This window comes from Drosophila innubila, assembly GCF_004354385.1.
Source record: "Drosophila innubila isolate TH190305 chromosome 2L unlocalized genomic scaffold, UK_Dinn_1.0 4_B_2L, whole genome shotgun sequence".
NCBI classification, from domain to species: Eukaryota; Metazoa; Arthropoda; class Insecta; order Diptera; family Drosophilidae; genus Drosophila; species Drosophila innubila.
In genome coordinates this window covers 24539502-24567025 of record NW_022995372.1, presented here as the reverse complement: position 1 = coordinate 24567025, position 27524 = coordinate 24539502, and the positions used below count along the sequence as shown (strand labels likewise).

General features: G+C 35.7%; 1 protein-coding gene across 1 annotated transcript in view; it reads left to right on the top strand.

The window, feature by feature from the left end:
- Nucleotides 1–6876: 6876 nt before the first annotated feature.
- Nucleotides 6877–27524, top strand: part of LOC117782196 — a 31011-nt gene continuing 10363 nt past the window's right edge. Inside the window, exons 1-11 of the mRNA XM_034619204.1 lie at nucleotides 6877–6989; nucleotides 16503–16655; nucleotides 16842–17575; nucleotides 17642–17801; nucleotides 20112–20355; nucleotides 20431–21263; nucleotides 21766–23471; nucleotides 23973–24316; nucleotides 24370–24580; nucleotides 24643–25001; nucleotides 25539–27486. Coding sequence (XP_034475095.1) covers nucleotides 16577–16655; nucleotides 16842–17575; nucleotides 17642–17801; nucleotides 20112–20355; nucleotides 20431–21263; nucleotides 21766–23471; nucleotides 23973–24316; nucleotides 24370–24580; nucleotides 24643–25001; nucleotides 25539–27486 — 6618 coding nt within the window. The 5' untranslated portion in view covers nucleotides 6877–6989; nucleotides 16503–16576. The remainder of the gene's footprint in view (nucleotides 6990–16502; nucleotides 16656–16841; nucleotides 17576–17641; nucleotides 17802–20111; nucleotides 20356–20430; nucleotides 21264–21765; nucleotides 23472–23972; nucleotides 24317–24369; nucleotides 24581–24642; nucleotides 25002–25538; nucleotides 27487–27524) is intronic.

The following is a 27524-nucleotide window of genomic DNA, read 5'->3' as shown; positions in this document are numbered from 1 at the left end:
TGCCCAAATTGAAAAGGGCTTCACTCGGGAATATATTCTAATATACGACAAGTAAAGGAACAAAACTGGAATTTGTGATAATTAAATTATGCTTTGTGATTTAATTTGCAAATAATTTTTAATGTTTTAATTAAATAATTTTTTTTTTCGAAATTGGCGTATTATATTTATTAGCAATTTACTTAAAATTGAATTAAAGTTCATCGTAAAGTGTCCTAGTTGTTTTATATTGAAGAACTAACATTTTATTTAAATCTACTTAAGGGGCAAAATAAAATATGTTTCAGATGACAAAAAATTCTGTTACCTTGCTAAGCAATTTTTCTTAAGGAATTTAAGGACTTCACAATGTAAGACAGCCCTACCCTAGAAATCCAACGGAACACTCTTTCCTGCGAGCGCAGAATATAGATACATATAGATTCTCATTTCCTTTTGGCACGACAAGCCATTCAGTCAGCTGTCGGTGCCATAAGTGACCAATGGCTAATGCCATAAGGGATGGGGGTCTCCCACATGGCCCACAGTTGGCTTGAATGTCTTTGCTAAGGATACTCACACTGGATATGAGGTAATGTAATATTGTCGCTGCTGCTGAGATAGTTTTTATTTATGGATCACGTCGAGAGCAAGTGCTTGGCTTGGCAACTCTGTCCAGTTGTTGCGTTTCACAATTGTTTCTGATTTGGCGCATGATGCTAATAACAATTTTCCCAGCTGGCAAATGGTGCCAGCGAGTGCGCTTAAAAACTCATTGAATACGGCACACAAATGCGTCGATTTTCCCATTTTCTTTCCCATTTCTCGTTTTGCAGTCATTTGGTACTTAAGCACTTTGCAGCAGACTGTGGCAAGTTCACACACAACCTCAGTTGGCGGCTTATGAAGTATATATGCTTACAACTGTTACCTCCGGTTCGCACTCCGGCTTGTACTTTTGGGCAACGTTTCCTCAATAATTTTAACCGGCGGCTGCTTAACAAACTTTACCGACGCCATCGTCTGTCTCTCTGTGCAACGTTCCTCTCTATTCTCGTTCCTTTCGCAGTCCATGCAACCAGCAGGCAGCCATACAAACCCACAGATACAAAGCGAGTCAGAAGCTGTTTGCGTTTTATTTCATTTCCGCCATTTGAAAATTGTATAAATCTATGTATATGTATAAATATATTGAAATACTGATATCTGAATCGATATAGGAAATCAAACTGCCAAATGCAACTTATTTGATTTGTGTATGAAATGTGGCAATTCAGGAGTACAAGAAAACGTATTTTCAAAGTTTTCAACTGTATTTTCTTGTTTTCAAAGTTTTCGACTATTATTTACAACGTTTTGAGTTGTCTAAAATCTACCAATAAAAAACAAATGGCATATTTGCAAAAAATTTACATTTTTTTCGTGCACATCTTGATAGACTTATAAACTAAACATATAAGTAATTTAAATATTAATAAATATAAAATATCAAATAATAACATATAATTAAGAAAATGGTAAAATAAATATATTAATAATAATAATTAGATATTTAAGTTTAATAACATTTTTGGGGCATTCAATTAAAACGAAAATTAAGAAGAATTAAAACAAAAATATTTTCAGCGCGTTCATTAAAAAAGTTTTAGGCCAAAAGCAACACGTACCAAGGGAAAACTTTGCAATTGTCAAAAACTGCAACAGGGATATCAACCGCAACAACACAAAACAGAAGAAAAAAGAACCAAAAATAAAGAAGGCCCCAACTGAAAGTTTTGGGAGTCAACTGCCCGACAACTGGAGCTGCACATTCTTAATAAAAGAACCCCTCCTCTTCCGCCTCATTCACCTCTAATGCCATCTAAAACTGGATACTCTAAAAAGTTTGACATCTGATGCCAGAAAAGAGCAGGCGAAGTGAGTTTTCGCAAATTAAAACAATGTCAGCGACTTTGATGCAACAATTTGTAGAGTTGGCGTTGATTAGAGTTTCTCTTGAGCTACCCGAAAGTGAGTTGGCAGCACGCCTAACCGGCAGCCATATTAATTTTTCATATCCTTCTTAGTCCAGGCTATTAAAAACTATTTTTTTTTTTGTCATGGATAGAAGATATATTTTGTGGGACACTGGATGTAAGAGTTTGGTAACTACAGATATTATAAAATAAGGATTTGTTGTTCGATTTTCAGCTTATACTCTATTATATTGAAAATTAATAAAAAAAAAAGATTCGTTCTCCTTAACTCAACGTCAATATCTACTTCATAAGGAGAATATGCGATGATATGATACATGAAAGAATTATTAGTTTAAATTATTGTGCATTACAATTGCATTTTTAAGATAAAGATTTTTCTTTTTGGTGCATATCTTTTTGAGTTTTCACTTCGAATTTAAAGATTATTAAAGTGATTAAATAACTAATACAATAGTTAATCAAAAAACAAATGCACTGGTAAAAATCTTAAAACTACTTTAATACTCTTGATTTTATTTTTGTTAAAGTAAAGAGCATTGCATAGTTGAGAACTTCGCCTTAAGCTTCAACAGACAACCGTATATTTATATATCTTCACCTTCTACAGCGTATTCCCCAGTCGAGCAATCGCAACTTTCTCACACATTTTGTGCTGCATTTTGTGATTTTTTCTTTTATTGCCGTAGCTTTAGTAAATCTTTCATCAGTTGCCTCTGATCCGCTGCTTGTTCGGTTCTTCGCTTCTTTCCCCTCCTGCAACAAAAGCTGTCACAGCTGTTGGCGTAATTTGTCCTCGTCCTTTCACTCCGCTTGGCGTCCTCCGTGCACTCTTCTTTCATTTCGCGTTCTTCTTCTGCTTGTCACACTATTTATGAGTTTATTATTTTTCTGCTGCTCTATTATTCGGCTGGCAACCAGCTCAGAGCTCTCATCTCCCAGCTCGCAGCTTAAAACTTCTTTCATTACAAGTGCTGCGATTTTTCATAGCTTTATTTTCGCTATAGCTTTTTTCCCTCCACATTTTTTGTATATTTTTGAAGCAGCTAACAATTTTTACCCTTCGCGCTTATTTTTTTGTTATTTATTTAGTGGCTTTATTTTTATTCTGAATTTTTTGTATTTTTCCTGCAGTTGCTTAAATTGTTTGCAATTTTTGTCAGTGGCGGTTGCCACTGCGAGTTTTATTATGACAGCAGAAGGCGAGTGCGACGGCGACGCTGGCTAGATAAATAGTTGTTCTTTTTCGCAGTATTTGTTGTTGTTGCTGCAGCTGCGTTTTAATTATTGCCATGTTGGTTTTTGGTAGCTGCTCGTCCTACCACAAATAAGAAATTTTTCCCAAAAAATTATGAGCAGTTGGCAATTTGTTGCAACCAATTTTCTGCATGGTTAATTTGTGGCTTGCTGAAGAAGAAAGACAATTTAATAGATACTGCACAAAACTCTCAAGCTTATAAGCTGATAAGCCAATATATTTGCCTCTCTTAAATAATTTACATTTATTTTGTTAATAGTTTTTTGGGACATTGAAAGAATAATTTAAGTATTTAATTGATAGAATACTTATACATAAAATATCACATAAAATTAGGGAATAACACCGTAACCGGCATCGGAAGCGTTAACCGAAACTAACCGTTTCATTTTTAGTAATGGAACTGAAACCGTCACTGAAATTAATTCTCTTTCAAGAACCGAAAACCGAAACGCCTGTACCGGCACGGTTGTGGTAAAGTTGCTAGGTCAAAGAGTTGAAAAACTTCCAACTGTCATAACTTGAAGAAAACTGACCCGATTTTTAATCGGAATGTCATTTTGATCATGGTTTGGCATTTTTATTTATTCTGCATTCAAATTTTATTGAATTTTAAAATCATTTTAAAATGTTTAAAAATTGATTTGCTGTACCGTAACATACCGGTACTGATCCCGAAATCGAAAGAAGAATACTAAAATAGAACCTCTTACCGAAATAGTTGTTTTGGAACGTACCGGAACCTTTATTGGTTTCGGTGTGATTCTTTGCTTAAAATTAAATTTCGTGATATTTATATTTTTCATTTTAATTTCAAAATATATTTCCTCGTTTCATGAGAGTCTAAAACGGACTAATGCAGTGCATTTTTGGATCATGTTCATATTGTCTTTTAAGATGTTCGCTGTTAATTTGTAATGGTTATAAAGAATAAAAAGGTTAAAAAAATAAAATATTCTAAATAAATTTATTTATTATTCAGGCGCATCGCAATTCAGAGCAAAGCTTACTACTACTACTACTATAATATTATTTTCATTAAATTCTGTTTCAAAATTTCTATTATTTTAATGTTTTACTTTACAGTTCTCAAGAAATCTCAATGTATTAAAGTTGGTTAAAAAACAACATCTTCAAACTCCACATAGCTCTAGAAAATTCTATAAATTTATTATACTTCAAATAAAGTAACTGTAAGAGTAATTTTTCAGATACCCCCTGCAAAGCTCCGCACCATAAACTATGAAAACTCTTGACTAAAGTTTACAATCACTTGAGGCAAATGTCGCTTCCCGCAACTGAACTCATCACACTCGAGTTCAACTTTTGCCCGAAAATCAAGCCAAGCCCGAAAATCAAGCCAAGCTATGTGTTTTACAACTTAACAAGATGCCCAGGGTGTAAGAGAGTAGAGTTGAAAAGAAAAAAGATTTCTTTCAAAGTATTTACCACTTATGTATATGCATAAAATGTGCAACAGTCGTAGAGGCAAATGTTTAAGCATTTATTTTATTGACTCTCAAAGTATGAAAGCACTTGCAGCAAAACAGTTGCACAGTCTACATCAGATACTCGACGTTCGACAGTGGAGCATTCTTAGTTATACCTGACCTACCATTTGAAAATATAGCAGCTATTTGCATTTGACAGATCTTTGCTTTAAGTTCAATGCATGAATGAAAATGTAAAGAAAATGCTGGTAACAACATTGGCTACAATTTTTTATCAATAATCTTTGAGGTTTGTTTTGTGCAGGGACTACAGTTTTTATTTAAATTCGCATACCCTCTATGTAATAATAGAGAAGGGTCGTATTAGTTGTAAATATAGCACAGCACATTTTTGGCATATTGTCATAACTGTGTTTCTCATTCCAATTCTATTGAGTGCAGAGTATCTCCTAGTTCAGTTTATGTTTGTTTTTGGAATTCTCAATTCTATCGAGTGCAGAGTATCTCCTAGTTCAATTTATGCTTATTTTTATTAGTTAATAAAATGATGTAGCTTGTTTTTTCAAGCACTCAAAATCAATTGAGCTAGGACAAAAACAAAAGGTTCCGACAGCCGTTACAGGCAACATCGTCAACAACAGGAAGAAGAAAAGAAAAACATTGGGACAATCCTATCCCCTCCCCCTTAACAGATGTCCATATTGTCCATATTCGAACCCAATATCCTTTGAATATGTGTGCTACGTTTTTTTATTCGTGTCGATATGAAGTTCTGTTGCTACTCTCACACTTTAGTTTTTCAATAAATTTAGGTCAATATTTTATTCATATAGTTTGTATTTATGCTGTGCTGAACCACAAAAAGTGTTGTGTCACTTTTATAAATATGAAATTTGTGGTGATTGTGTTGTTATGCAGGGACTATGCTGAAAGCTTGGTTTATCAGACAGAAAATCAATCTGCTGACATAGTCAACATATACTGTAAATTATATAGAACATCTATAAAAAGATCTTTTCTATTTAAAAATGGTCTTGTTAGTTTTTCACTAAATTAAAGCATCTATAAGTTTATATGAGTACATTTTTATTGAAAATGAAATAAAGGAAAATAATTAATTAAGATGATTATGCAAGTCCTTTGAAGAGTAGATGACATAGTAAAAAAAATAAAATTTAAAACATGTACAACCTGCTTTTACAAAACAGAGACTGTACATATATTATTATAAGGATTTGGAAAGCATTTAGAAGATAGCTTCCACTTTAAAAGTTACATTTCGGTTTTATTGTTTAAAATAATTTGCTAAATTGATCTCGCTTCCAATTGATATTAGAATATTTAAGGAGTGTTTCGGCTCACAATTGTAAGTCGTCACTCTGTTTTTTTAATTGCAGCTATAATCAAACAAATTAAATTACTTTAAAAAATTTTAAAATTGATTTCAATTTGAACAGAGATATTGTTTTTGTAAAGTTTTATAATTTAATACCTTTTAAAGTTTAGTAAAATTATTTAGTAAATTATTGATAATAATTTAATCTTTTTTAGCTGCTGCATGTCAGAGCTGCTATCATTATTGATGTGCTGACTCTGTGACTGACTGACTGGCGGCTTGTTGATTTTACTATTAAATAAAATACGCGCACAGCGGGACTTCGGGGCAGAGACAAGACAGAGCAAAATAAATGGCATAAAGTCCAAAACTGATAAGCTAAAACGGACGTCAGTTGACATACGACAAAAACCCGAATGAAATCAAATCAAATCAAAATAGAGAAACCGCGCCGCAGTTTCAGATGCTGCTACTGCCGTTGGCAGTCTTTGATATATGGACAGCTGCTGGGCAGGCAGACAGATATACACGTACATATACGTATATGCTGATGATATGGGGAAAACTTAGTGATAATACAAACTGACAGCCATTTGAATGGCACATGGCGTGCGTTTGATATACGCGCGGCAATTTTCATTCATGCAACGGGCCGCAGTTTCACTTCAGTTCAGTTCATTCTGTAAACTGAAACCGAAGCCAAAAACGAAAATGAAAACCGAAACCTAAAAGATGCGCGAGCCTCGAGCACAGACAGCGACAGTCAAGAGTTTAACATTGTTATCTCGAATATGGAAGCCGAGGAACTTGGTCATCGGCTCAACACGAATCGACACGGACGATGCTCGGTCGCAGCATCAAGTGTGACTGAGGAAAAGCAGCGGCTCATTCGTGTTTGCCGCCTCGTGCACAGCGGACGCAGTTCAGAATTTGCTTAAAAACGAGTTGGAAATTGTCGGCATAAGGGGTTTCTGCCGCGTTAACCGGAAGTAAGGATAATTTTCAATTGACCTCTTGTATATCATCCTGTTGCGCCGTCGCATTGTTAACAACGGTAAAGGCTAACGGTTCACGGTTAACCGTTGCCTGGTAGCCATTCAAAATGGCGAAAGTGCCATAACAATCGTCGTGTGCTCAACGCACCGGAAGTGCTTTCAAGGCCCATTACTGCGTTCGCTTTTTGCACCTCGAATAAAACTACATTCAAATGTGAAAAATTGTGGAAAATTGTGTGGAAAATTGTGTGGAAAATCCACCTAACGACAAGAGGCAAAGTCAAAAGCGGTCCATTAAATGCAGTTAACCCTAAAAAAAAATTTAAAACAAAACTCACCAAAAAGATTTATAAAACTGTGATAAGTGCAGAAAATAAGAAAATACTGAAAAATAACCTCAAATATTTGAAAAACTGTGCCACATGTGAAATTCAGTGAATTTTTTATACAAATTTCAACGTGTACGTGTTAGAATCAATCATGAGATGTTGATAAGACAGTTCAACAGTTCAACAAGTCTTATAAATATAAAATTATCAGTCTCAGTTTAGTCGTTGTGTGTCTTATTTTCTATCTCTGTGAGTGATAAGAAACTGTCAGTGTGTATGTGTGGGAGACATAGAGAGAGAGAGATGTGTTTGTATATTCAATTATCTCTTAGCATTTTCCATTGCAACAATTTAATAAATTGGCAAAAATCCATTGGCATTTCGTTTTGTTGATATGTGCAGAATAGGAAATATTTAAATCAAAAGAGAAATATGTTCACTGACAAATGAAATAAACTGTGAAACGTGCTAATGATTAAACTGATAAGAATACAGAAGCTCAGCTAAGTAAAATATATGCAAATAATTCCCCTGAATTATGAAATTCTATTAAATGCTTAGATTGAACAGCAAATGGCACCCATGATAAAGTCAATTTCATTTGACATACACTGTTGTGGGTCTGAACTATATATATATATATATAGTTCCATTTTTCTTTGAAACTACCAGCCATAAAATTGCTGCCTTTTTGAGTTATTTAAAACGGTAACTGTTTCTGCTGACAATATTTAACTATCAAATCACGGATATCAAAAATATTATAATTTTTAATTTTTAAAATTAGTTTGTATTTGTTTTGTTCATTTATTTTCTATTATTTTTTATTTCCAAGGCCAACTATTTTTGTATCCCCCGAACTTAACTTTTTTCGATTCAGTTTTAAATACAATTATGCTAATATCAATTAATTTGTTCATTTTTATTTAAATTATAATTTTTAGAATATTGAGTTATTACCTGGACTTTCGGTTTTATTTCCACAATTTTCGTAAAAGTATTATTAAGGGATAAAAATTGTATTTGCTTTTGATGTTTTGTCTGAAGTTTGATTAAATGCTATGGTTTATTTTGCAAAAGTTAATAAATAAAATATTTCAAAAATATAGCTCAGCTTTGCATATTGAATTTAAATTTCGATTGACTCATGTTTATTGAGTTAAACAAAATATACGTTTGTATAAATTTGACAATTTTAAGTGAATTGGTTTTGTAAAATGGACTTCGTCTTAACAAGGTATTACAAATAAAACGAATATTCCCTTAAATGATCAGCTATATTCGTAATTTGATATATTTCACGTAAATCATTTATTTCAAATTATTTCGCTAACTAGACTCGAGCAGCTTACCCAGATGCACATGCTAGCCATAAGTTATGAGAGTAACTAACGAGTAAGACAGTTCCTGCCAAAATACTTCGCACCCTCTTAAGCTGCTGTCAACTGCCGAGGACATACTATATGGTATGTACTTGAGTAAGGAGCACGAAAGCTCGTACACTTTATGTAACTTAACAAAAATTTACCCACAAGTGACAAAAAGACAATAAAACCTTCAGATCTCGAGCTGTAACTCCAATTTTCTCACGTTTTTCGTACAACACTGCGTATGATTGTTGGCCTTAAAATTGCATTGCACGCACAGCTCTTTTCCTCCTCTTGTCGTTGTCTACGATAACTCCTTCCTATGTATGAATTCGCGTATTTTTGTGCATTTTCTTTGCGACAAATGTAAAGTGACAGTCAAAGATGAAATTGTGAAAACAGGTAAAAGCAACGCCCCAGGAAACATAAGTGTACAACATTCTTCGTACATATTTCCTTTACCTTTCTCCTACTGACATTTGCATTTAGTGTATCATCTTAAGGCAGTTATTTAACTACATGATCATTTCAATTACTTGTTGGTAAGCTGGCTCGACACTTAACCCCAAGTCAACCCAAATGTTACAACTGTAATTTGTTTCCCCAGTGTTTTCGGTCGACCTGTGACATAATTTGCGGTTGTCAAAACGATGGCAGCTCTAAGCGCATCACTCTAAACTAAGCGGGGGCGGAATATAAAGAGATGGAGATATATGTTTGGTGACACCTTTGTGACAAAAAAAAAATGCTTAGTGAAGATAGAGTGATGGATATAGCTGTGAATTTGCCAAAATGACGTGGATCAAAGAGCTACAACCAGAATCAGCTTAACTGTGGGATTACTGTAGAAAGATTTATGTCACGTTTGATTTAAGGCAGCTGCTGATAGTTAAAGCGACAAAAAGCTTGTTCATGCAGAATATAATGTCTTATTTCTCTATAACTAAATCTTATTAATATTTGACAATCAATGTATTGTTTACTTTAATATAAAACTGCAATACAATACAAAACATGCAACACAAACTATATATGAAATTAAAAATCTGAAAAGCTTACAATAAAATTACTTTATCGATAAAATTAATTCAAACTAAAAATTATTTCAGGAGTTAAAAGTCTTCCTTTTTTAAGTCTTTTACTATGGACATATTTGTTGGTGTCCTTTATTAAAAACATTTTTATTCCAGCCTATAAACTTAAATTAGGTTCAGCTTTTTAAATATTTAAAGTATGAAAATTGTGTAAATTTCTATATTAATAGATATTGCTTAAATTCCTAATGCTTCCTAACACAAAAGCAGACTTGCATAGTTCTTTGTGGAAAGAAAATTGTGGCCAAAGCAACACTATTAATACTTAACTGAGCACTAAATACCCAATTCAATACGCATACGCACTGTTGTACACACATACAGACAAAGTAAGTAGTACAATCAAACTAAGAAAATATTTGCATAATTTTGCAATGCACACTTAGATTTGGATGCCAGTTCCTTTTACACATTTGCACACAACGATCAAGAATGGCACACAAAAAAACGAGATGCCAAAATAAAGGTAATAAAAAAATTATGCAAATTTATTTGAGAACTCTAAAAAGTTCTCTCTCTCTTGGCACTGCTCCCATTTGGGACATCCAGTTGGTCAGAAGAAACTCCCAGCGTTTAGGCCAAGGTGTTTCCAAGCATTAAGTGTGCTCTCCTTACGCCACTTTGGCTAACTCACACTCCTTCTCTACCGCTCTTTCTTCCTCCTCGTCTGACTCCTGTTCTTTCTGAGCTTTGGCAGTTTGTCTGGCTCTTTGCTGGGTTTTATTTGGCTTAAATCGTCCCATACTACCTGCCTTTTCGCCTTGTTGCGCTCCTGTTGTCGTCAGACTACTTAGTTTTTTAGTTATTTCGACCGTTCCTCCATTTTTGTTTGTTTGTTTTGTTTTGTGTGGTTGTCGTTGCCGCACTTTTGGTACGTTTAATTTTCATAGCCCTTATAATTAAAGAAAACTTATAGCTGCAAATTTTAGTTACTCCATGTTGTTAGCTGCCAGTCGCTCTTGAAGCTTACACTTTACACTCAAAAAGTTTCTGCACACTAATTGATAAATATGTATATGTGTTGCGACTCAGGAAGTATTTTTGCAGCGTTATAGATATAACACCATGACCAAAGACCCGAAGTATTTGAAAATAACATGACATTCTTCTTTGGGTTCATCATGGAATCTTAACAATAAATCCTTTTGGATAACTTCATACCAAAAACATAAATTATAAGATCACATAAATTATGTTTATTTCAAGTCGTATAAAAGTTAATTATGGACAACAAATTGATTTAAATTTTGCTCTTAAATATTAATAATCTTATAGACATAAAATGTCGAATTAACTATTCGTACATAATTTTTCCATTTCAACATAAATATGAAGTCTTTCATTCATAAATAACTTTAATACTATAATAACTTGCTTAGAATTAATTGCCGAATACATATTTCACAACGATCAAATGAGGATTCGTTGATTTATATTGACTCATTTTTCAGAGTGGGGAGCAGCTTTATTCCTTTGACTCTAACTGATCGAGTTTAATTCTGTGCTCCTACAATCTGTAATTTATATCGCACACAATCTACAATCACTGCTTCCCATATATTACATTGAATTGTGTTGAAATTTGAGAACATCTAGGTAATTGGCTTATAACAAAAAATCTCAAGGCAGTCTCCTTACATACATACGTCTCCTTGGTTGCCTGGTAATGTCAGTTTTCACTGTAATTGGACACAAATGCCAATGTGAATTGTGTTTCGCAATGGTCCGTAACTCAGATGCATTTCTCTTCCTCTCCCTCTCTCTCTCTCTCTCTCTTGCTCTCTCTCTCTTTAGACAATTTCGCATTGAGTGCGTTTACATAAAAGCTGAAAACAGCAGCTGGAAATCACGCTGTTGGCAATTTTAATCTCGTTTATTAGCCATTTTTCAAGTAATACACATAATTTTCAATTTTGCAATTTCTCGCCTGGTAGCGGGAATGTGATGCCATCTCGTGCCTGCACCTGCAACGTGCATTGTTCCTGTTCTCACACATATACTACACCTACACTTACATGCACGCAAAATTACACCCAGGAGCCTTTTCTCTTTATCGAATATGAAAAAATGCATTGCATACATGCAGGCGCTGTTGAGCGGAAGTAGGAGCAGAATGAAGGGAAACAAGTAGAGACAGTGACCAAACAAGGCTCCCATTTGGAAGCTATTAGGGCTAGGCAGCTAGACAGTCAGCCATCCAGTGGAGAACCAACAATAACAAACATGTAGCGCTTACGAAACGAGGAAAGCGACCCCTAGCGGAAGGTAGACGCTGGCAGCAACACAGAATATTCTGAAAAAATAATAGAAGCCGTTTCAGACGCACATTGCTAACCAATTTTGAACTCTTTTTAATATTCGGTAGCCCATGCATTGAGTAGTTTTATAACATAGTGCATGTGTATGTAACAGACTAAAGAAGGCATAACATATCTGACCCCATAAAGTATATATATTCTATTGTATATATAAAAATAGTAGGGGGAAATGTGAATTTATACATAAAAGCTAATTTTAAGTTATTGACATTTTTAAATGTCTATCTTTATTATATTCCAAAATTTCCTAATATTTATTTCCAACAAGCTTTGATTAACTTTAAAGGTTAATTTGAAACGTTATATTAAGACTGATTTTATATTGACAATTGTTGTTGTTGTTATTATAATTTTCTTTTAGGAAAGGTCTCAAATAATTCCTAATTATGATGAATACATTAGGATTCCTTACATAATGTTGAAAAAGGATGCTGAGTATCTCACTGTCGAGCACACTCGACTATATTGTTCCTACTTATTTTGATTGTTTTTTGCTGCGCCTTTAAAGGTTGCTGAACAGATGAGAGACTGAACAACAGAATGGGAGAAGAGTACCGATGTAATACAAACAGCTTTGCAACAGTGTGCAACAAAATGCGTGTTGTTGTGTTGCACTTGAATTTTCCATAAGCGTTAACACAAAGATAAAGCTAGAGAGATAGACGATATTCCTCTCCACTTCTTCAACTTTAATTTGATTGGGAGCCGATTCTGTTGTTGATGTTGCTTGCATACACACATATATGCATCTTTATTCGCTTACTTTGTTATTAGATTTTCGTGCCGTTGCTCAGGTCACGACTTCTGTATGTAGTATGTGACCCCCTCTCGATCCCTAACAAAACCCTAAATGGTGCGGCACTGTAGTAACTTCCCCTGCAATGCCTTCTCACTCGCCGCGCAAGTTGTTCCAGCAAACGTAATTGCATTTAGCTCAGAATTTATGTTACTATAGAAATTTTTACATTTTCATACTCTTTTAAAGGCATACACTGGCAGCAAAGAGTAGGATCCAATTGATTCTATAAAAACTAAAAAAAAACATTTTTAAAAAGAGCGGAAAATTATCTTCCTAGGAAATTATCTTCCTATATTATGGGCCGTCTAGAACTGATAATGTTATAATGAAATTGATTCTAAAATTCATCCCAGACAAAATTCTCTGGATAATTTCAAGTTGCTTCAGAAAGAAATGAGATTTTTCTGAAAAATAACAAATCTGATTAGATTTATCCAACTTTTTTATCAAAGTCTAATGAAAGTATAAGCCCATTAAAAAATATCAAAACTTTTTTCGATTAAAAATATAAAATTGTATTATAAAATTGCAGCAGTAATAATAAAATAGCGAATTTGCAATTCGTTGTCAACTAGTTAGGGATTATGCAACTTGCACTTCTTGTTTTTAGAATCGCTAACAATCTGGTAAAGTTCTTACCTGGGTGAACTTCGTAGTTGCCCCCGCCTAAAGCCTCCGTTTCCGACCATTCCATCTGCAATCAGCTCACAGCTCGCAGCTCAGCTTCAACTTGAGCTTCACTTGAAAATTGCATTTTGAACAAAAATGTTTGCCATGTCGGAAAAATGTTTTCGTGTGTGTATCTGGATTTTTTTGGGGTCGGAAATATGAAAACAAATGGCGTTTGGGCTTTTGGCTTTGGTGAAACAAGCAATATATTTTTTTTCCTACAATATGGAGTTGGATTTTTGTTTGGTATTCGATGTCAAGCGGTTTATGCTCAACTTTTACTCTTATTGTTATTTTTGTTAAGACCTGCTTAAACACAAATCATTGAGAGCGTACTTAAGCACATGCTTAACTCATACTTAGTACGAGTGACATGCGAATAACAAATCAAAGGCAAATTTGTTGTTAAGCTGTATATTTGCAATAATATTCAAAACAAGACAAAGATAAATGCTCTTATTGTTATCAATAACCTCTTAGTGAGAACAGCATACAATGCTTACATGATTATTTCAGGCTATGACAAATTGGATTTATGGTTACTACACCGAGAACTCTGTCCGTATCATAGACCATTCAAGTATTCAGCGGTTTTAGCGTTTGTTAAGCCGCTTATCAGCTTTGCTCAGTAAGGTGGATGGAGAGGGAAGTCGGGTGGACTGCGTTGGGGTGGGTGACAGCAGGCAGGTAATACTGTAACAATAGTTATAGTAATATTGCTTCATATACAGATATTTATACATTTATATTCTCTCTGCAGTGCAGTAAACAATATTATACTTCACTGTGTATTTAATTAACAGTGGTTTCAGCCACAGAAAGCCGCGGGCGTCCTTTAAAAATGTAGCAAATTTGTTTGTTTGATTTACAACACAAAATATCATGTTTTGCTTTTACAATTATTTATTTGTTACCACACTCCGTTGCTTTCACTAGAATATAAAATATTTTCACAATTAGCAATTCAATTAGAAATGGAAACCAATTCGCACGAAATGCATCAAGGGGTGCCACGCTTTCCAGCACTTTGCTCGCTTATCCAACACTAGCTGGTGTGGTACGCTGATCATCACATTTGTGCTATGTAAATTAGCACATTTGCAAATTGCAGCTTAAAGAAATTAAAATTGATTATAAATTACGAAACTTAATTATAGTATCGACATATGTCATTTTACAATTTCGAGTTTAAAGCAAACTTGAAATTTAATAATAATATATACAATGGCATAATATTTATATATCTATATTTATATCTGTAAACAACCAATAGATTTCAAATATTTCAAGAATTAATAGTGAAATTTTTTTAATTGAATCAAGTCATTGAATAATTAAGTGTGTAGCATAAATATTTTAAAACGTTCTTGGTAGGTATATAATTTGTAAAATTCTATTGTTGATCACCTTTTTGCAGCGATAAAAGTACCTAGCTGCATACCGAAGATAGTTTTTTTGGCTAAATAATAATTGTTATTTGTCAATTAATCCTAGAATTAAGGAACGCGTTTTTTCTCTTTGTAAAAATACACATTTTGATTATTTTAACTTTCAAAAATATTAAGCAGCTTACTAATCTTACGGAAAGTGCCAGCTTTCAAACACTTCATTTCAGTTATAAAAACAACATGGAAATGCAATTTGGCGTCAAATGCGTCAGCAGCATGATTTGCAATCATTATTTATGTACCTCTCTCTCTCTCTCTCTCCATGTAAGCACAAAACCCAATGCAATTCAATTTGTGACAGACAAACAAAAGTATTTTGAAAGTATTCCCTTCACTTCCCTGACCAAACACCATGAGGAGAACAATTGATATGTGTTATAACCAGACACATACTAATATGTATATATGTGTGTGTTTCTTGTCTGCATATGTATGTATGCAGGTCATATGCTCCAAGAGCGGGCAAAAAAAAAAGTGTTAAGTGCTTTTGGTGTTCCTTGCAGCCTCGCCAATCATTGTCAGCACATACCCAGAAGCAAACAGTAAACAGAACCAGTTCCAGTTCCAGAACTGTTCCCAGCCCCAAACCACAACTGTAACTGCGATTTATATGCAATGCAAAGTGCAAAGAGCAAAGAAATAAATGGAAGAAAAAAATGCAAACAAGGAGAATAGAGAAAGAAAAAAAAGCGTTAACAATTTTTTCCTGCTCTAAAATCAAATGCAAATGCAAACAACAGTTGGCATCAATCGTCATGTCCCCTCTGCTCACCACTTCCGATCTGTTCCCACTTTATTGCTGGAATTAATGATGGCAGCACTTGCTCCCTGCTTGGGCTTGAATGCTTTACTTGTTTGTTTCATAGATTTCTTTGTTTTCTTTTCTTGTCTTTGTGTGTGTGTGAGTTTTTTTGTATGTGAAATCAAGTGGAAATTCAATTGATTTGCTGTGGATTTGCTGTGGCTTTGCTGCGGCAAAAGGGAAATACGCAAAAGGCGTTATATTACTGGGCGAATATTTCCGCCCACGTCCTTTTCCACTCAGCATATGTTAAGCTTCAAAGAGGCCAACGATGACTTGGCCAAGCCACAGCCAAGTTCAACAAGTGTAAAACTTATTTAAGCACAAAATCAGTTTGCAAATATTACAGAAAGTAACGATTTTGCTATGGCCTCTATCTGATTTGGTATTTGTGGTTAAAATTTCGAAATGTCTGGCTTTGTCAGCCAAGTGAATGGTTTCAACAAAGGGCTGTCTATCGTTTAATTTTGTTACGGAATCGCTTTGTCAAATCAAATGCACAGTTTATGTAATTGTGGGCAAATCGGCATTTGCCTAATGAAGCTTGCTACAATATGCAATTCATGCTGTTAAACCAAAGATTTTACTGCAGTTTTATTATGCACTTGAAGTTTAAAACAGATTCTTTTAATTCCAGAATAATTATTTCCATAATTTTGATCTTCTTTGTTATACTTTTAGCTACATTTTCGAGCTATGCGAAATTGATTTCGTTTATATTCGAAGTCTTGAGACACTAACTTGCCACGCCCAGCATGGGCGCTGTAAATCTCCTGTCAGCTCTTTTGCTGCTCCTGGCGCTGTTTATGGCACAGAGTCAGGCGGCGCGGGAAAGTAAGTTGAATATATTTATTATCATAACATTAAACAAGACATTTTAAATTTTTAATACATTTATTTTTATTTTAAATTATTTAATATCTATTTATTATATACAAGTCTGATCATGAGATAAAATGAAATCTAATTTTAAAATAAATGTAAAAAATTTCATATTTCGTTAATTTTCTTTTTGTTTAGATCCTCTCAAGGATCCGCGCATTTGCGGACGTCCCCAGTGTGAAACGATAACTTCAAAATTCGATTATGGCAATAAATTGTACAAATATGATTATACGGTATCGTTACGCACCGAATTCGCTGGATCCGGCGATAATAGCTCCGATTTGTACTTAAAAGCCGACCTGGAGATATTCTTTCCCAAAGGCTGCGAGGGCTATCTACGCATTAATTCCGTTAAACTCTACGATACGATTCAAGAGTCTAACGAGTCCAACAGTGAAAGTACTTCCAAAGATACTTATGATTATTATGATAATTTGGCCAGCAGCGATTCGGGCGAGGCTTCAGACTTTGAGAACCTGCACCCTAAAAGCTACGATATGTCCACCGAATTATCCAAGAATCTGCTACGCTTCGCCTTTCATGATGGTCTGATAAGCGAAGTGTGTCCAGCTGAGTTGGAAAGCCCTTGGGTTCTCAACTTCAAGAAGGGCATATTGTCAAGTTTTCAAAATACCATGATGCGATTTGATGTTGACTTTAATACCACCGAAACAGATGTATCTGGCGACTGTGAAGTACAGTATGAACTTGTAACAATCGACAATGTCTATGTGACCATACGCAAGACCAAAGATATTCTCACATGTCGACGACGTTACGCCACACAGTCTGTGCTGCAAACAACACCTTACACTTTCCGAGATGATAAGACAATTTGGCCCATTCTCAATTCACAGAGCTACTGCAATGTAAGTTTGCTATCGATATGCTCAGCTATTTTAGGTGACTCATCTATCATGTAATTCTCATTACAGTTGACTGTTGATAAGAATGTTTACCGCGAGATCAGCTGCCTGGAGAATCACTTGTTGGTTCCTTTTTCCAATGGCAGCTCCGGCGCTTTGACCACCACGAAAAGTAAACTTCTGCTAACGGGAAGCGATGACTACAGCATAAGCGAATTCCTGGAACAGAGTAAATAATTTTTTAAACAAGATAATAAGTTATCTTCGGTATGCCGAAGTTTTTACATCCCCTCAGGCTACTGTCAAAAAATAAAAATAAAACTATCTAATTAGGTTACAAAAAATTTATTAGACCCCGTACTTAAAAAAAGTACAGGGGTCTATTGGGTTTGTTTTACCGAATATGTGCGTAACAGGTAGAAGGAGGCGTGGCAGACCCTATAAAGTATATATATTCTTGATCAGCATCAATAGTCGAGTCGATATAGCAATGTCCGTCTGTCTGTCTGTCCGTCTGTCTGTCTGTCTGTCTGTCTGTATGAACACCTAGATCTCGGAGACTATAAGAGCTAGAGACACCAAACTTGGTATCTAGGTTCCTCTATACTGCAGGCAGATCAAGTTTGTTTCAAAAATCAGCCACGCCCCCTTAACCGCCTGCAAATCGACATTGAAAATTTCATATCCAAATTATAAGAGCATTTTGAAAGCCAGAAATTCCAGATTTTGCACAGATGAAGATATAATTGTCCTAAATTTTTGCTGAAAATTTCATTCTGATCGCACAGTAAATAGCGAAGATATTCAAATAATAAATTTTGCTGTTAAACTCGTTGATGGCGCGTTGGCAGTAATTAAAACTTGAATATCTTGATAAAACAAAAAATTTATATTAACATATTATATAACAAATTGGCGTCCATTCAGACGTGAGCTTCGGTGGCGCAGTGTACTGAGTCGCGGAGTCGGACAGTGCTCATGGGTTCGAGTCCTGCCGTGGGCGAAAGATTTTTAATATATGTTCGAATTCAATTTCATTTTATATTAAAACAAACTAAGTGCTTATTTAAAATGTAATATTAACATTAAATGTTAAAATATAAATTATTTCTTTTACTTTTTAATTGAGCACTAAAACAAGCAATATGGCCATTTAGGAGGATAAAGACATAAGTGCGAGAGTGGCTCAACACTTTGAGCCTTGGTCTTTTGAAAATTTTTGCAATTTTGTCGCGGGTTCGATTCCCGGCGGGAACAACTTTTTTTCCAGCTGAATTTAAGCTTTTTTTTTTAATTTTTACAATTTATTGAAATTGTTATTTATGAATGTTATACTGACATTTAATATTGAATACATGTTTAAAAATTTCATTTAAATAATTTTACATTGGTATTTATATAAACGTTAAGTTAAAATTCTATGTTAATTTCATGTTTATTATAAATTTACTGTGTAAATTTATGTTTTTAGTAAATTTGTCTTTTTTTGGTTTTCAATTATTTTACTATTTGATTTAACATTTAGCATGTTTAGCATGCAGTTTTAATTTATTCTCTGTTAAGGTTTCACTTATGCTTAACATAGCCAAATATGCATAAACGCATGTTTATATATATGAATGCTTAGCTAGAAACTTCTTTTGTTTTGGCGCGTGCCAACATATGTATGTATGTGTGCACTTAACAGATCTTTGAATTGCACATATGGATGTCCTGCTCTTCCTAATGATTAATGCATATGTATGTCTATTTGACTTTAAACTGACTGTTTTTCAACTCTTTTGTGCGCGCTGTGTACAAGTGATTTTGAAATTTGATTTTGTTGTGCTACCAAGTGTTCCATTTTAAGATAATTATCACACTAAAAAGGACCCCATTACAAGTGTAATGGCCTCCACGTGGTGTTCCCTGGGTGCCGATAAAATTTTTAATTATATCGGAAGCAAATTCGAGCGGCGACAAATTTAATATATAAGAGTTTATGGTAATCTTAAATATTATTTAGTTTTTAGAAGTGACTGATTTTGGATAGTAAGTACGGGGTCTCCGACAGTCGAGTATGCTCGACTGTAGCACCGGCCGACTAGTTTTTTTAATGTCATAGTAACGACAACTGTATGTTTTATTATACAAAAACTGACCAAGACTGCTGAAGATATATAATTAAGATATCTTTCAAGCCACATATGCTTGCTACTCGAATACAAGACTTCAAATCTAAATCGCTCCTACCTATGACAGTACGATTAAGACCAACTTCATTTTAAATCTGTAAATCGTTTTACAGTCAAAATTTATAAGATTGAAAGCAGATCATTAAAAGATCAATAATGTTGATCATAATGGAAACAAATATTCAATTGGTTGTTCCTATTACGGGTATATAATACAGTGTACTGCAGTGGTATGATTCAGACCATATTTATTCAGAATATTTATATGATATTATTGTCCGATTTAAAAAAAATGTTGGTCAGAATGTATGGAATATTTTAATTTAAATAATATCAATATCCCATTTGCATTTTGAATATCGTAGATATCGAGATGGTTGAGAGACGTTCTCCTCTAATCTTTGACCATACGCCGCCTGTGAAGCCCACTCATGATGAGATTAAGGTCGCCCGTGAATTGTTGGTGGAAATGTGCGCTTTGGGTTTTCCGAATATACAACGTGAGTTCATCGATGTCTTTACCAACTTTTTACAATCGTCCAAGAGTCTGGACTACAAGACGTTGACGGTGTTGTTGCAACGATCGGCGAGTATTTGTTCGCAGGGCAAGTGAGTAATCTTGGAGTGCAATGAACCCCGTTGAAGGTCAACTGATACGGTGTTGATTTGTCTTATCAATTACAGGAACCACGTGCTGGAATCGCTGCCCTACATTGGAAGCACTGCCTCTTATCAAGTGATGCGCGATCAAATTGTTTATGAGAAAATTTCCAAAGAAATGGCACACAGTTGGATGACATCAATGTCATATATCACACGACCCGATGAGGAGACCTTGGACACATTCTACAGCATACTTGACTATGCCAAAAACAAACAAGACCCGGAATACACCCTAGGCTCGACAGCTGTGGTGCACAGTTATTGCAAGCATCATGAAAACTGCGAGGAAAACCTTAAGGTTACAAAGATTATCACGCTGCTGGAGACCGAATTCCTAAATCAGTTTAAAAAATATCGTGGCGCGCGAAAGCAACACGAACGTTTAACAATTCTGCTCAAAGGATTGGGAAACATTGGCGTCATGTCCAATGATTTCGCTGTGCAATTACAATCCATAATCAAGGATAATTCGGTACCTGTTAACATAAGATTGCAGAGCATTTTCTCCTTTAGACGCGTCAATTGCCTTAAACATCGCAAGTTTTTCCTGGATTATTATGCGGACTATACGTTCAACTCTGAACTGCGTATCTTCAGTTATCTGCAAACCATGCGCTGTCCAGACTATATATCTATTGCGGAAATTAAGTCCATTCTCGAACATGAACAGATCAACCAAGTTGGCTCCTTTGTCTGGTCTCATTTAACCAATTTGGCCAAGTCCAATTCTCCAGTGCGCATAGAAGCTCAGGGCTTATTGTTAAACGATGAACTCTCCGAGAAGTTTAAAATGGATATACGCAAGTTCTCCCGGAACTACGAGCACAGCTTGTTCTTCGATGAGTACAATTTTGGTACGTGCAACGATATAATTTTAATATAAGAAAATATTCTTCTAACTCATTGATATAACAATTTGAACTGAAGATAATTTACTAAAGCATTTTCACTTTGACTTTACAGTTTCTTACTTTGATTTTGATTTTAAAATGTTTTTAGTCAATATAAACTGTGTGCAATTTTATAACAATAATATATTTGAATATAGCTTCCTCTAGTAGACCGATATTAAACGATACTCATCTTACAGATTACTAAAAATAAATTTTTTGCGAATAAACTTTTAGCTTAGAATATTCATATGTGCATTTAATTTTGAAAAATCCAAGAATTCCCATCCAAATGGTGTCGGAATTTTTGTTTACTTCTGTCAAATTTTTAAGACCCATGAATAATGACAATACATTTACATTATCTTTTTGAAAACGTTTATTTCAAAGACTAAAAAAACTGTAGATAAGACTTTAAATCAGTAGTCAGTAGTTCATTTTACTGATTATCAATTCGTATTTTTAGGTACCACAACGGATGCCAATCTCATCTTTGGCACCGACTCCTATCTGCCACGTCATGTCAGCGTTAATTTTACCGCCGATCTCTTTGGTCAGTCCGTTAACTTCTTTGAGTTTAATGCAAGAGCCGAGGGTTTTGAGGAACTAGTGGCTAATGTTTTTGGTCCAAAAGGACCTTTGAATGGTGAGCTGCTACGCAAGAAACTCTCCTTTCTCAATCGTTGGCTGGGCAATGAGAGCGCTGAGGAGGACGACACATTGGACAATTTGCTCAGTTTAGACAATTTGCGACTTAAACGTAGGACTGAGGATGCCATAGAATCGGGGGACTATGAATATAAATTCGAGGAAGATGATGAGGAAGAATCAGCGAGAACCAGGCGGAATGCCGATACTGCAGCCAAGGTAAAGAAACAAGGAATCGATCGGAATGTTGATCAATTGGGATACAAACTGAAATACGATTATAACAATCCTCGAGCACAGTTTGGAATGCGTATTTTTGGCAACGATTTGCGTTATTATAATGTTGAATCCATGACGGAGGTAGCATTGTTGGCAGCCCAACTTAATCCCATGTCTCAGGCCAAGAAGCTGCTCTCGGGGAAACCCTTTACCTACACCAAGTCGAGTGTTTTCCTGGATGCATCTTATAGTGTTCCTCTAGCAATTGGCATGCCTTTGGCAATCCACGCTTTTGGTGCATCTTCCGTTGATCTGAGCATCTCAGGCAATCTGGATAAACTTGATGCCGATTGGCATTTCGATGTGCAAGGACTTTTCAAGCCCTCGGTGTCCGTGGATGTCATAACAACGATGCAAACGGATATGTATTGGGATCAATCGGGCATTAAGGTCAAGAGTAATTTGTACTCCAACTCAGAGGTGGAGGCCAACTTGAAGATGCGCGGTCGCAATCTCATTTCATTCTCCTTCAACCTGCCGCAGGATAAGAATGAAATATTTAGTGCACGATCCGAGTTGTTGGTGGTCAAGAGAGATCAGCAGTTGCCTCAGGGGGGAATTGAGAAGCGCAGTGCCAACTCTACCTGCACTTGGACCGTCCTGGACACGGCAGTTGGATTGCAAATGTGCTCGCATTATAGTGTTCCCGATCTGAGCAATGCCACAGATGCTTATCCCAGTTTAATACTATCGGGGCCACTAAACTTCAGTCTAGTTCTCAAGAAATCTGATTTGTCGGCCAAGAAGTATGTGTTCGAGTACATTTGGGATCAGGAGGAGGAAGAGAAGAACAACTTTTCGCTAGTTTTCACCACACCTGGCTCAAAGGTTCCTCGCATCCTTGTTGCCAATTTGACTAGCATTTCCAATGCCTTTAACGCTTCCGTTGCCTTCACAAATGGCGAGAATCGAGCCTCCGCCGGCTGCAGCTTTGATAACAATCCCGACTACAGACGCCTCGATGTCTATCTGGACAATAACCGTCAACGATACTTTGACTTGGGCATGGAACTGCGACGATATCAAGACTTTACTGCCTGGATTTATAAGCCTCGCATGCTGTTGACCCTCCAAGGAGTAAAAGTTACCGGCCTGGTTGGATCCATCAAAATCAATGAAAAGAACGGCATCAAACAACATGATGTGGATCTCTCCTTCGAGACGAGGAATCTACAGGCTTTAGTCAGTGGAAACGTTGTGCAAAACGAAGTGACCACCTCCACCAATATGACCATTAATTACAGGGTATGTATCCGTAGATAGTAATTGTTAGGTAAGTTTAATAATAATTATTGAATAAAAACAAAGACTATTTTATTTGAGTAATTTCTTCAGATTTTATTGTTTATTGATTACTATAAAAAAATATAAAATAAATCTTAGTTTTTGATCTAAATAAAAAAATTATGACAAAATGACTAAATTTAAAAAACATTTTTTTCCGGTATTTGCATTCTATTTGTTTTTAATAAAGAAACGTTTTATTATAATATTATGTTCTTAAATTAGAATTAAAAAATTTTTAGTCAAAGGTTTTTTAGTTCAAGTGATAAATAAAAGTAAAAATTTATTTCTATAGTAAAAATCAAGAAAAAAGGTATATCTGTGATGCTCTCATTCATTTAGACAATATTTTTCAGGTTTTACTTCTAAACCCAAAACTCAAAATTGCTTACAATAAAAAAGTGCATAAGGTTACATTAAGAAATATTAAGGAAATTTGTATAATAAAAGTACTTTTTGTAGTTCAAGGATGCCAAAATAGAAACAATTAACTTTGCTGGTCGTCTGCTGGACAATAGCGATAAATCCAAGACGGAATATCGAGGAAATATGAAACTGAGGACGACAGCGTATCCCAAACTAAACTTTGCCTCAAATGCCACTTGGCTGAGTCTGCAAGGACACACTGAGGGTATATTTACCTATAACAATGCTCCGGATTATATCAATCCCAACTACACGAGCTTAGTGAGGTTAATCTTTGCACGCTCTCAATCCGAGGATGCTATTTTCGACGGTACCAGGACGCGTGCCAGCTTGGAACTGAAGCTTCCAAGATCAAAAATAGATTACCGCATAATGGTCAAGTAAGTAAATGTATAATCTAAACAGGAGCTTGATGTAATTCCAATTTTAACAGACACGAGGAGCGCAGCAAAAATGGCACGGAGAATAATGTTATTATAGGTCTGAAGTATGCGCCGGAGAAGGAGATTACGGGTCTGTTTTCTGTGTATCTGCCACGTCGTAGTCTCTTTGCCGTCGATGCCTATATGAATATATCTGTGCCGGAATTTAATTCCTGCACCGCAAGTCTTAAAGTCAATGAAATTGAGACAAAGGATTATATGGTTAGTTTAACTAATTAGTACAGTAAGTCAAAATGATTCAATAAATTTTTTGTTTTTCTCAGGTGTTTATCAATGGTTCCTGGTTCACGGGTCACTCGATTTCCATCAAAGGCAACTATAAAGATCGAAGTTCGCGTGCTCAGGCCTTGCATCACCTAAAAATGATTGTGGAGAGTCCTTCATTTGAATTAACCTCATTGAACATTGTCTATCGACGGAATCAACTTTTGATCTTCTCCGATCTGCAAGCCAAGTATGGAAAGGATCCTTACGGTTTGACCGTACAATATGCTTCTAATGCGCACAATCGCAATTCGAATGCCGAAGTGCGTTTGAAGATCAAGGAAAAAGATTATTGGATTAATTCAAAATTATTATCAGAGCAGCCAAAACTCTTGCAGCTAGAAATGCACATTGATAAGTAAGTGAAGGCTACAACTCTTGATTAAGTTTAACAATAATTATCAATCATTAAGGTTGCTTACTTCATAAAAGTTAAATGTTAGTAAACAATCTGAATCAACATTACCAAGACGGGCTCGCAATATAAATTAAGTTTCTTGTTCAACAAGTCTTAGAGATCAGTTATGAGACAACGTGTATCAAGAAAATTTTCTGTCCATTTCTGTTAAGAATTAAACAATTGTTTTTTATTCTAAACCCTTTGTTAGATCAATTATCATTGGTGAAATGTGAGAAATTAAAAGATACATTCAAGACAAGACTACAATCTATGTTTGGAGTCAGTTTGTTAATGTCTCCCTATACCCATTATATTAAAAAAGCTGTCATGTATAAAGATTTTTATTATTTTGTCTGTTATGCTTATTTTTCATTAATTCAATCCAATATTCTTAGACGTACATTTGTATTTAAAGGAGTGTCTTAATATTTATGTTTCATTTTATAAACAACTTCCATCGACAATTAATAATTCTCAGTAATATTTTTTTGTTAGAATTCGAGATGTGCACATAAGACTGGGCTTGTTAAACATTGAGAAGCGTAAAGAGTTGTCTCTGGAGCTGAAATGGGATGCCAATCGTGATCCAAGTCAGAGATTGGGTTTGCTCCTAGAGTACAACAGTCCGGGAAATAAACATTACGACGGCAATGTTATGTTAACCTATCCGGAACGCACCATTACCTGTGGCTTCAACACGTATACGGGTGGGCCCAAGTATTACGGCAAAGCACATGCCTCATGGAGCATCACAGAGGTCATTGAGTTCAGCTACGATGCGGGAATTATGCCGGGAAAGACCCTTCATAATTGGGTGCATGCAGAGCTTAGCACTCCCTTCAATGGCTGGCGGACAAACAGTCTACGGGCGGGTGTCTATAACGTAAAGAATTTGGTATTGATGAACTCAACGTTGTCCTGGGCCGACGATCAGTTATTGGAGCTGGGTTTCAAAAGCGATCACGATATACGAGATCAGTTGGTTAGCTTTGATGTGCGTATCGGCATCAACAGCACCATTAAGGATATACCCACGATAAATGTCAAGGTAAAACACATGCAGGATACAAAGAAGTTCGACACGGATCTCTATTTGAGATATAAACAGAACGAGACCTTCAACACATACAGCATCAAGTCTAACTGGGATGTGATACGCAATCAACGCTATCACAATGTCTCCGGCACGGTTTCCCTGGTCAGTCCCTTCGAGGGGTATAGAAAGGGAGGTTTGGTTGCCATGTTCATGTTGAACGATAAGCGGCAGATTCAAGGAGCCGCCTCCCTTGAGTTTGACATACGTGAATTTACTCTGACAATGGATGGTTATGTAAAGAAGCTCACGGATAATATGCTGACTATTAATATCACAACTCCGCTGGAGAAATTCCGTACGATTAATGGACGCTTTGGATTGAATGAGAAGAAACGTCATGCGGTGGCAGAGGTACGTGCCCCAACTGCCGCCCTTGGATTTGAAGCTCTTGCGGATATCAAGAATCTACTGGACTTTGATGTCAAGCTGAGTGTGGCCACGCCCATTGAAAGCTTCCAGCAAGCCGCCTTGTTTGGCAAGGTCAATACGGAACGTGTGGATATGCGTGGCATCTGGAATAATGCCACATTGGGCTTTACAGGAGTGTGGCATATGCACAATCTCACCGATTTTGAATACTCTTACCTGGTATTCACACCACTTGCGGGCTTCGAAGAGAATGGATTTATTGTGCAGTTGCTGAAGAGGGAAACTTTCATATTCCAGCTGCATGGAAAGCTATCAAACTACAAGTTGGGTGTTAAGATCAAAGGACATCCTAAACCGAAATTGGTCAATCAATTGAGTAGCCAGAAAATGCAATTAGATTTACACTTCGATGATGACTTCCAGCCGCCAAGAGTTGAAGAGGAATCCGAAGAGGATTATCTCTCCTACCTAACGACTTTCGAACTGGACTCGTTGGTCTGGCCGACAATTGATGGCCAGGTTGACATACAGGAAAATCTCGATATGTATTTCATTGTTGGCAATGTAGATCTACCTCAGGGCAGAGTGGAGTTCAGGGATCGTCTGTATTATCCAGACTACATTAATGTATTGAATGTGCTCACTGTAACCACACCATTTGCCATCGCCAAGGACTTCAAGTCTATTTTCGAATATCACATTGATTTGTACTTCAACTCCTTCTATCAGCGTATTCAGTTTATGTTGCGCAATAAATTAGAGCAGTCCCAAGAAATGGGCGTTGAATTGAACTACACCAAGGTCGTGGACAATGTCAGACCACAGGCATTCAATGTCCAATTGAAGCTCATAACGCCATACGAATTGTTGCCAGAGATCAATGTTCATGGTCGCATCGAGATGGATGACAATGCCTATAAGGGAAACATCAGCTCATGGACAGCCAACACTCATTTATCACTAGCTGCAGCTGTGGAGGTAAAAGAAATCAATGTAAACTGATGTATAAATTTATT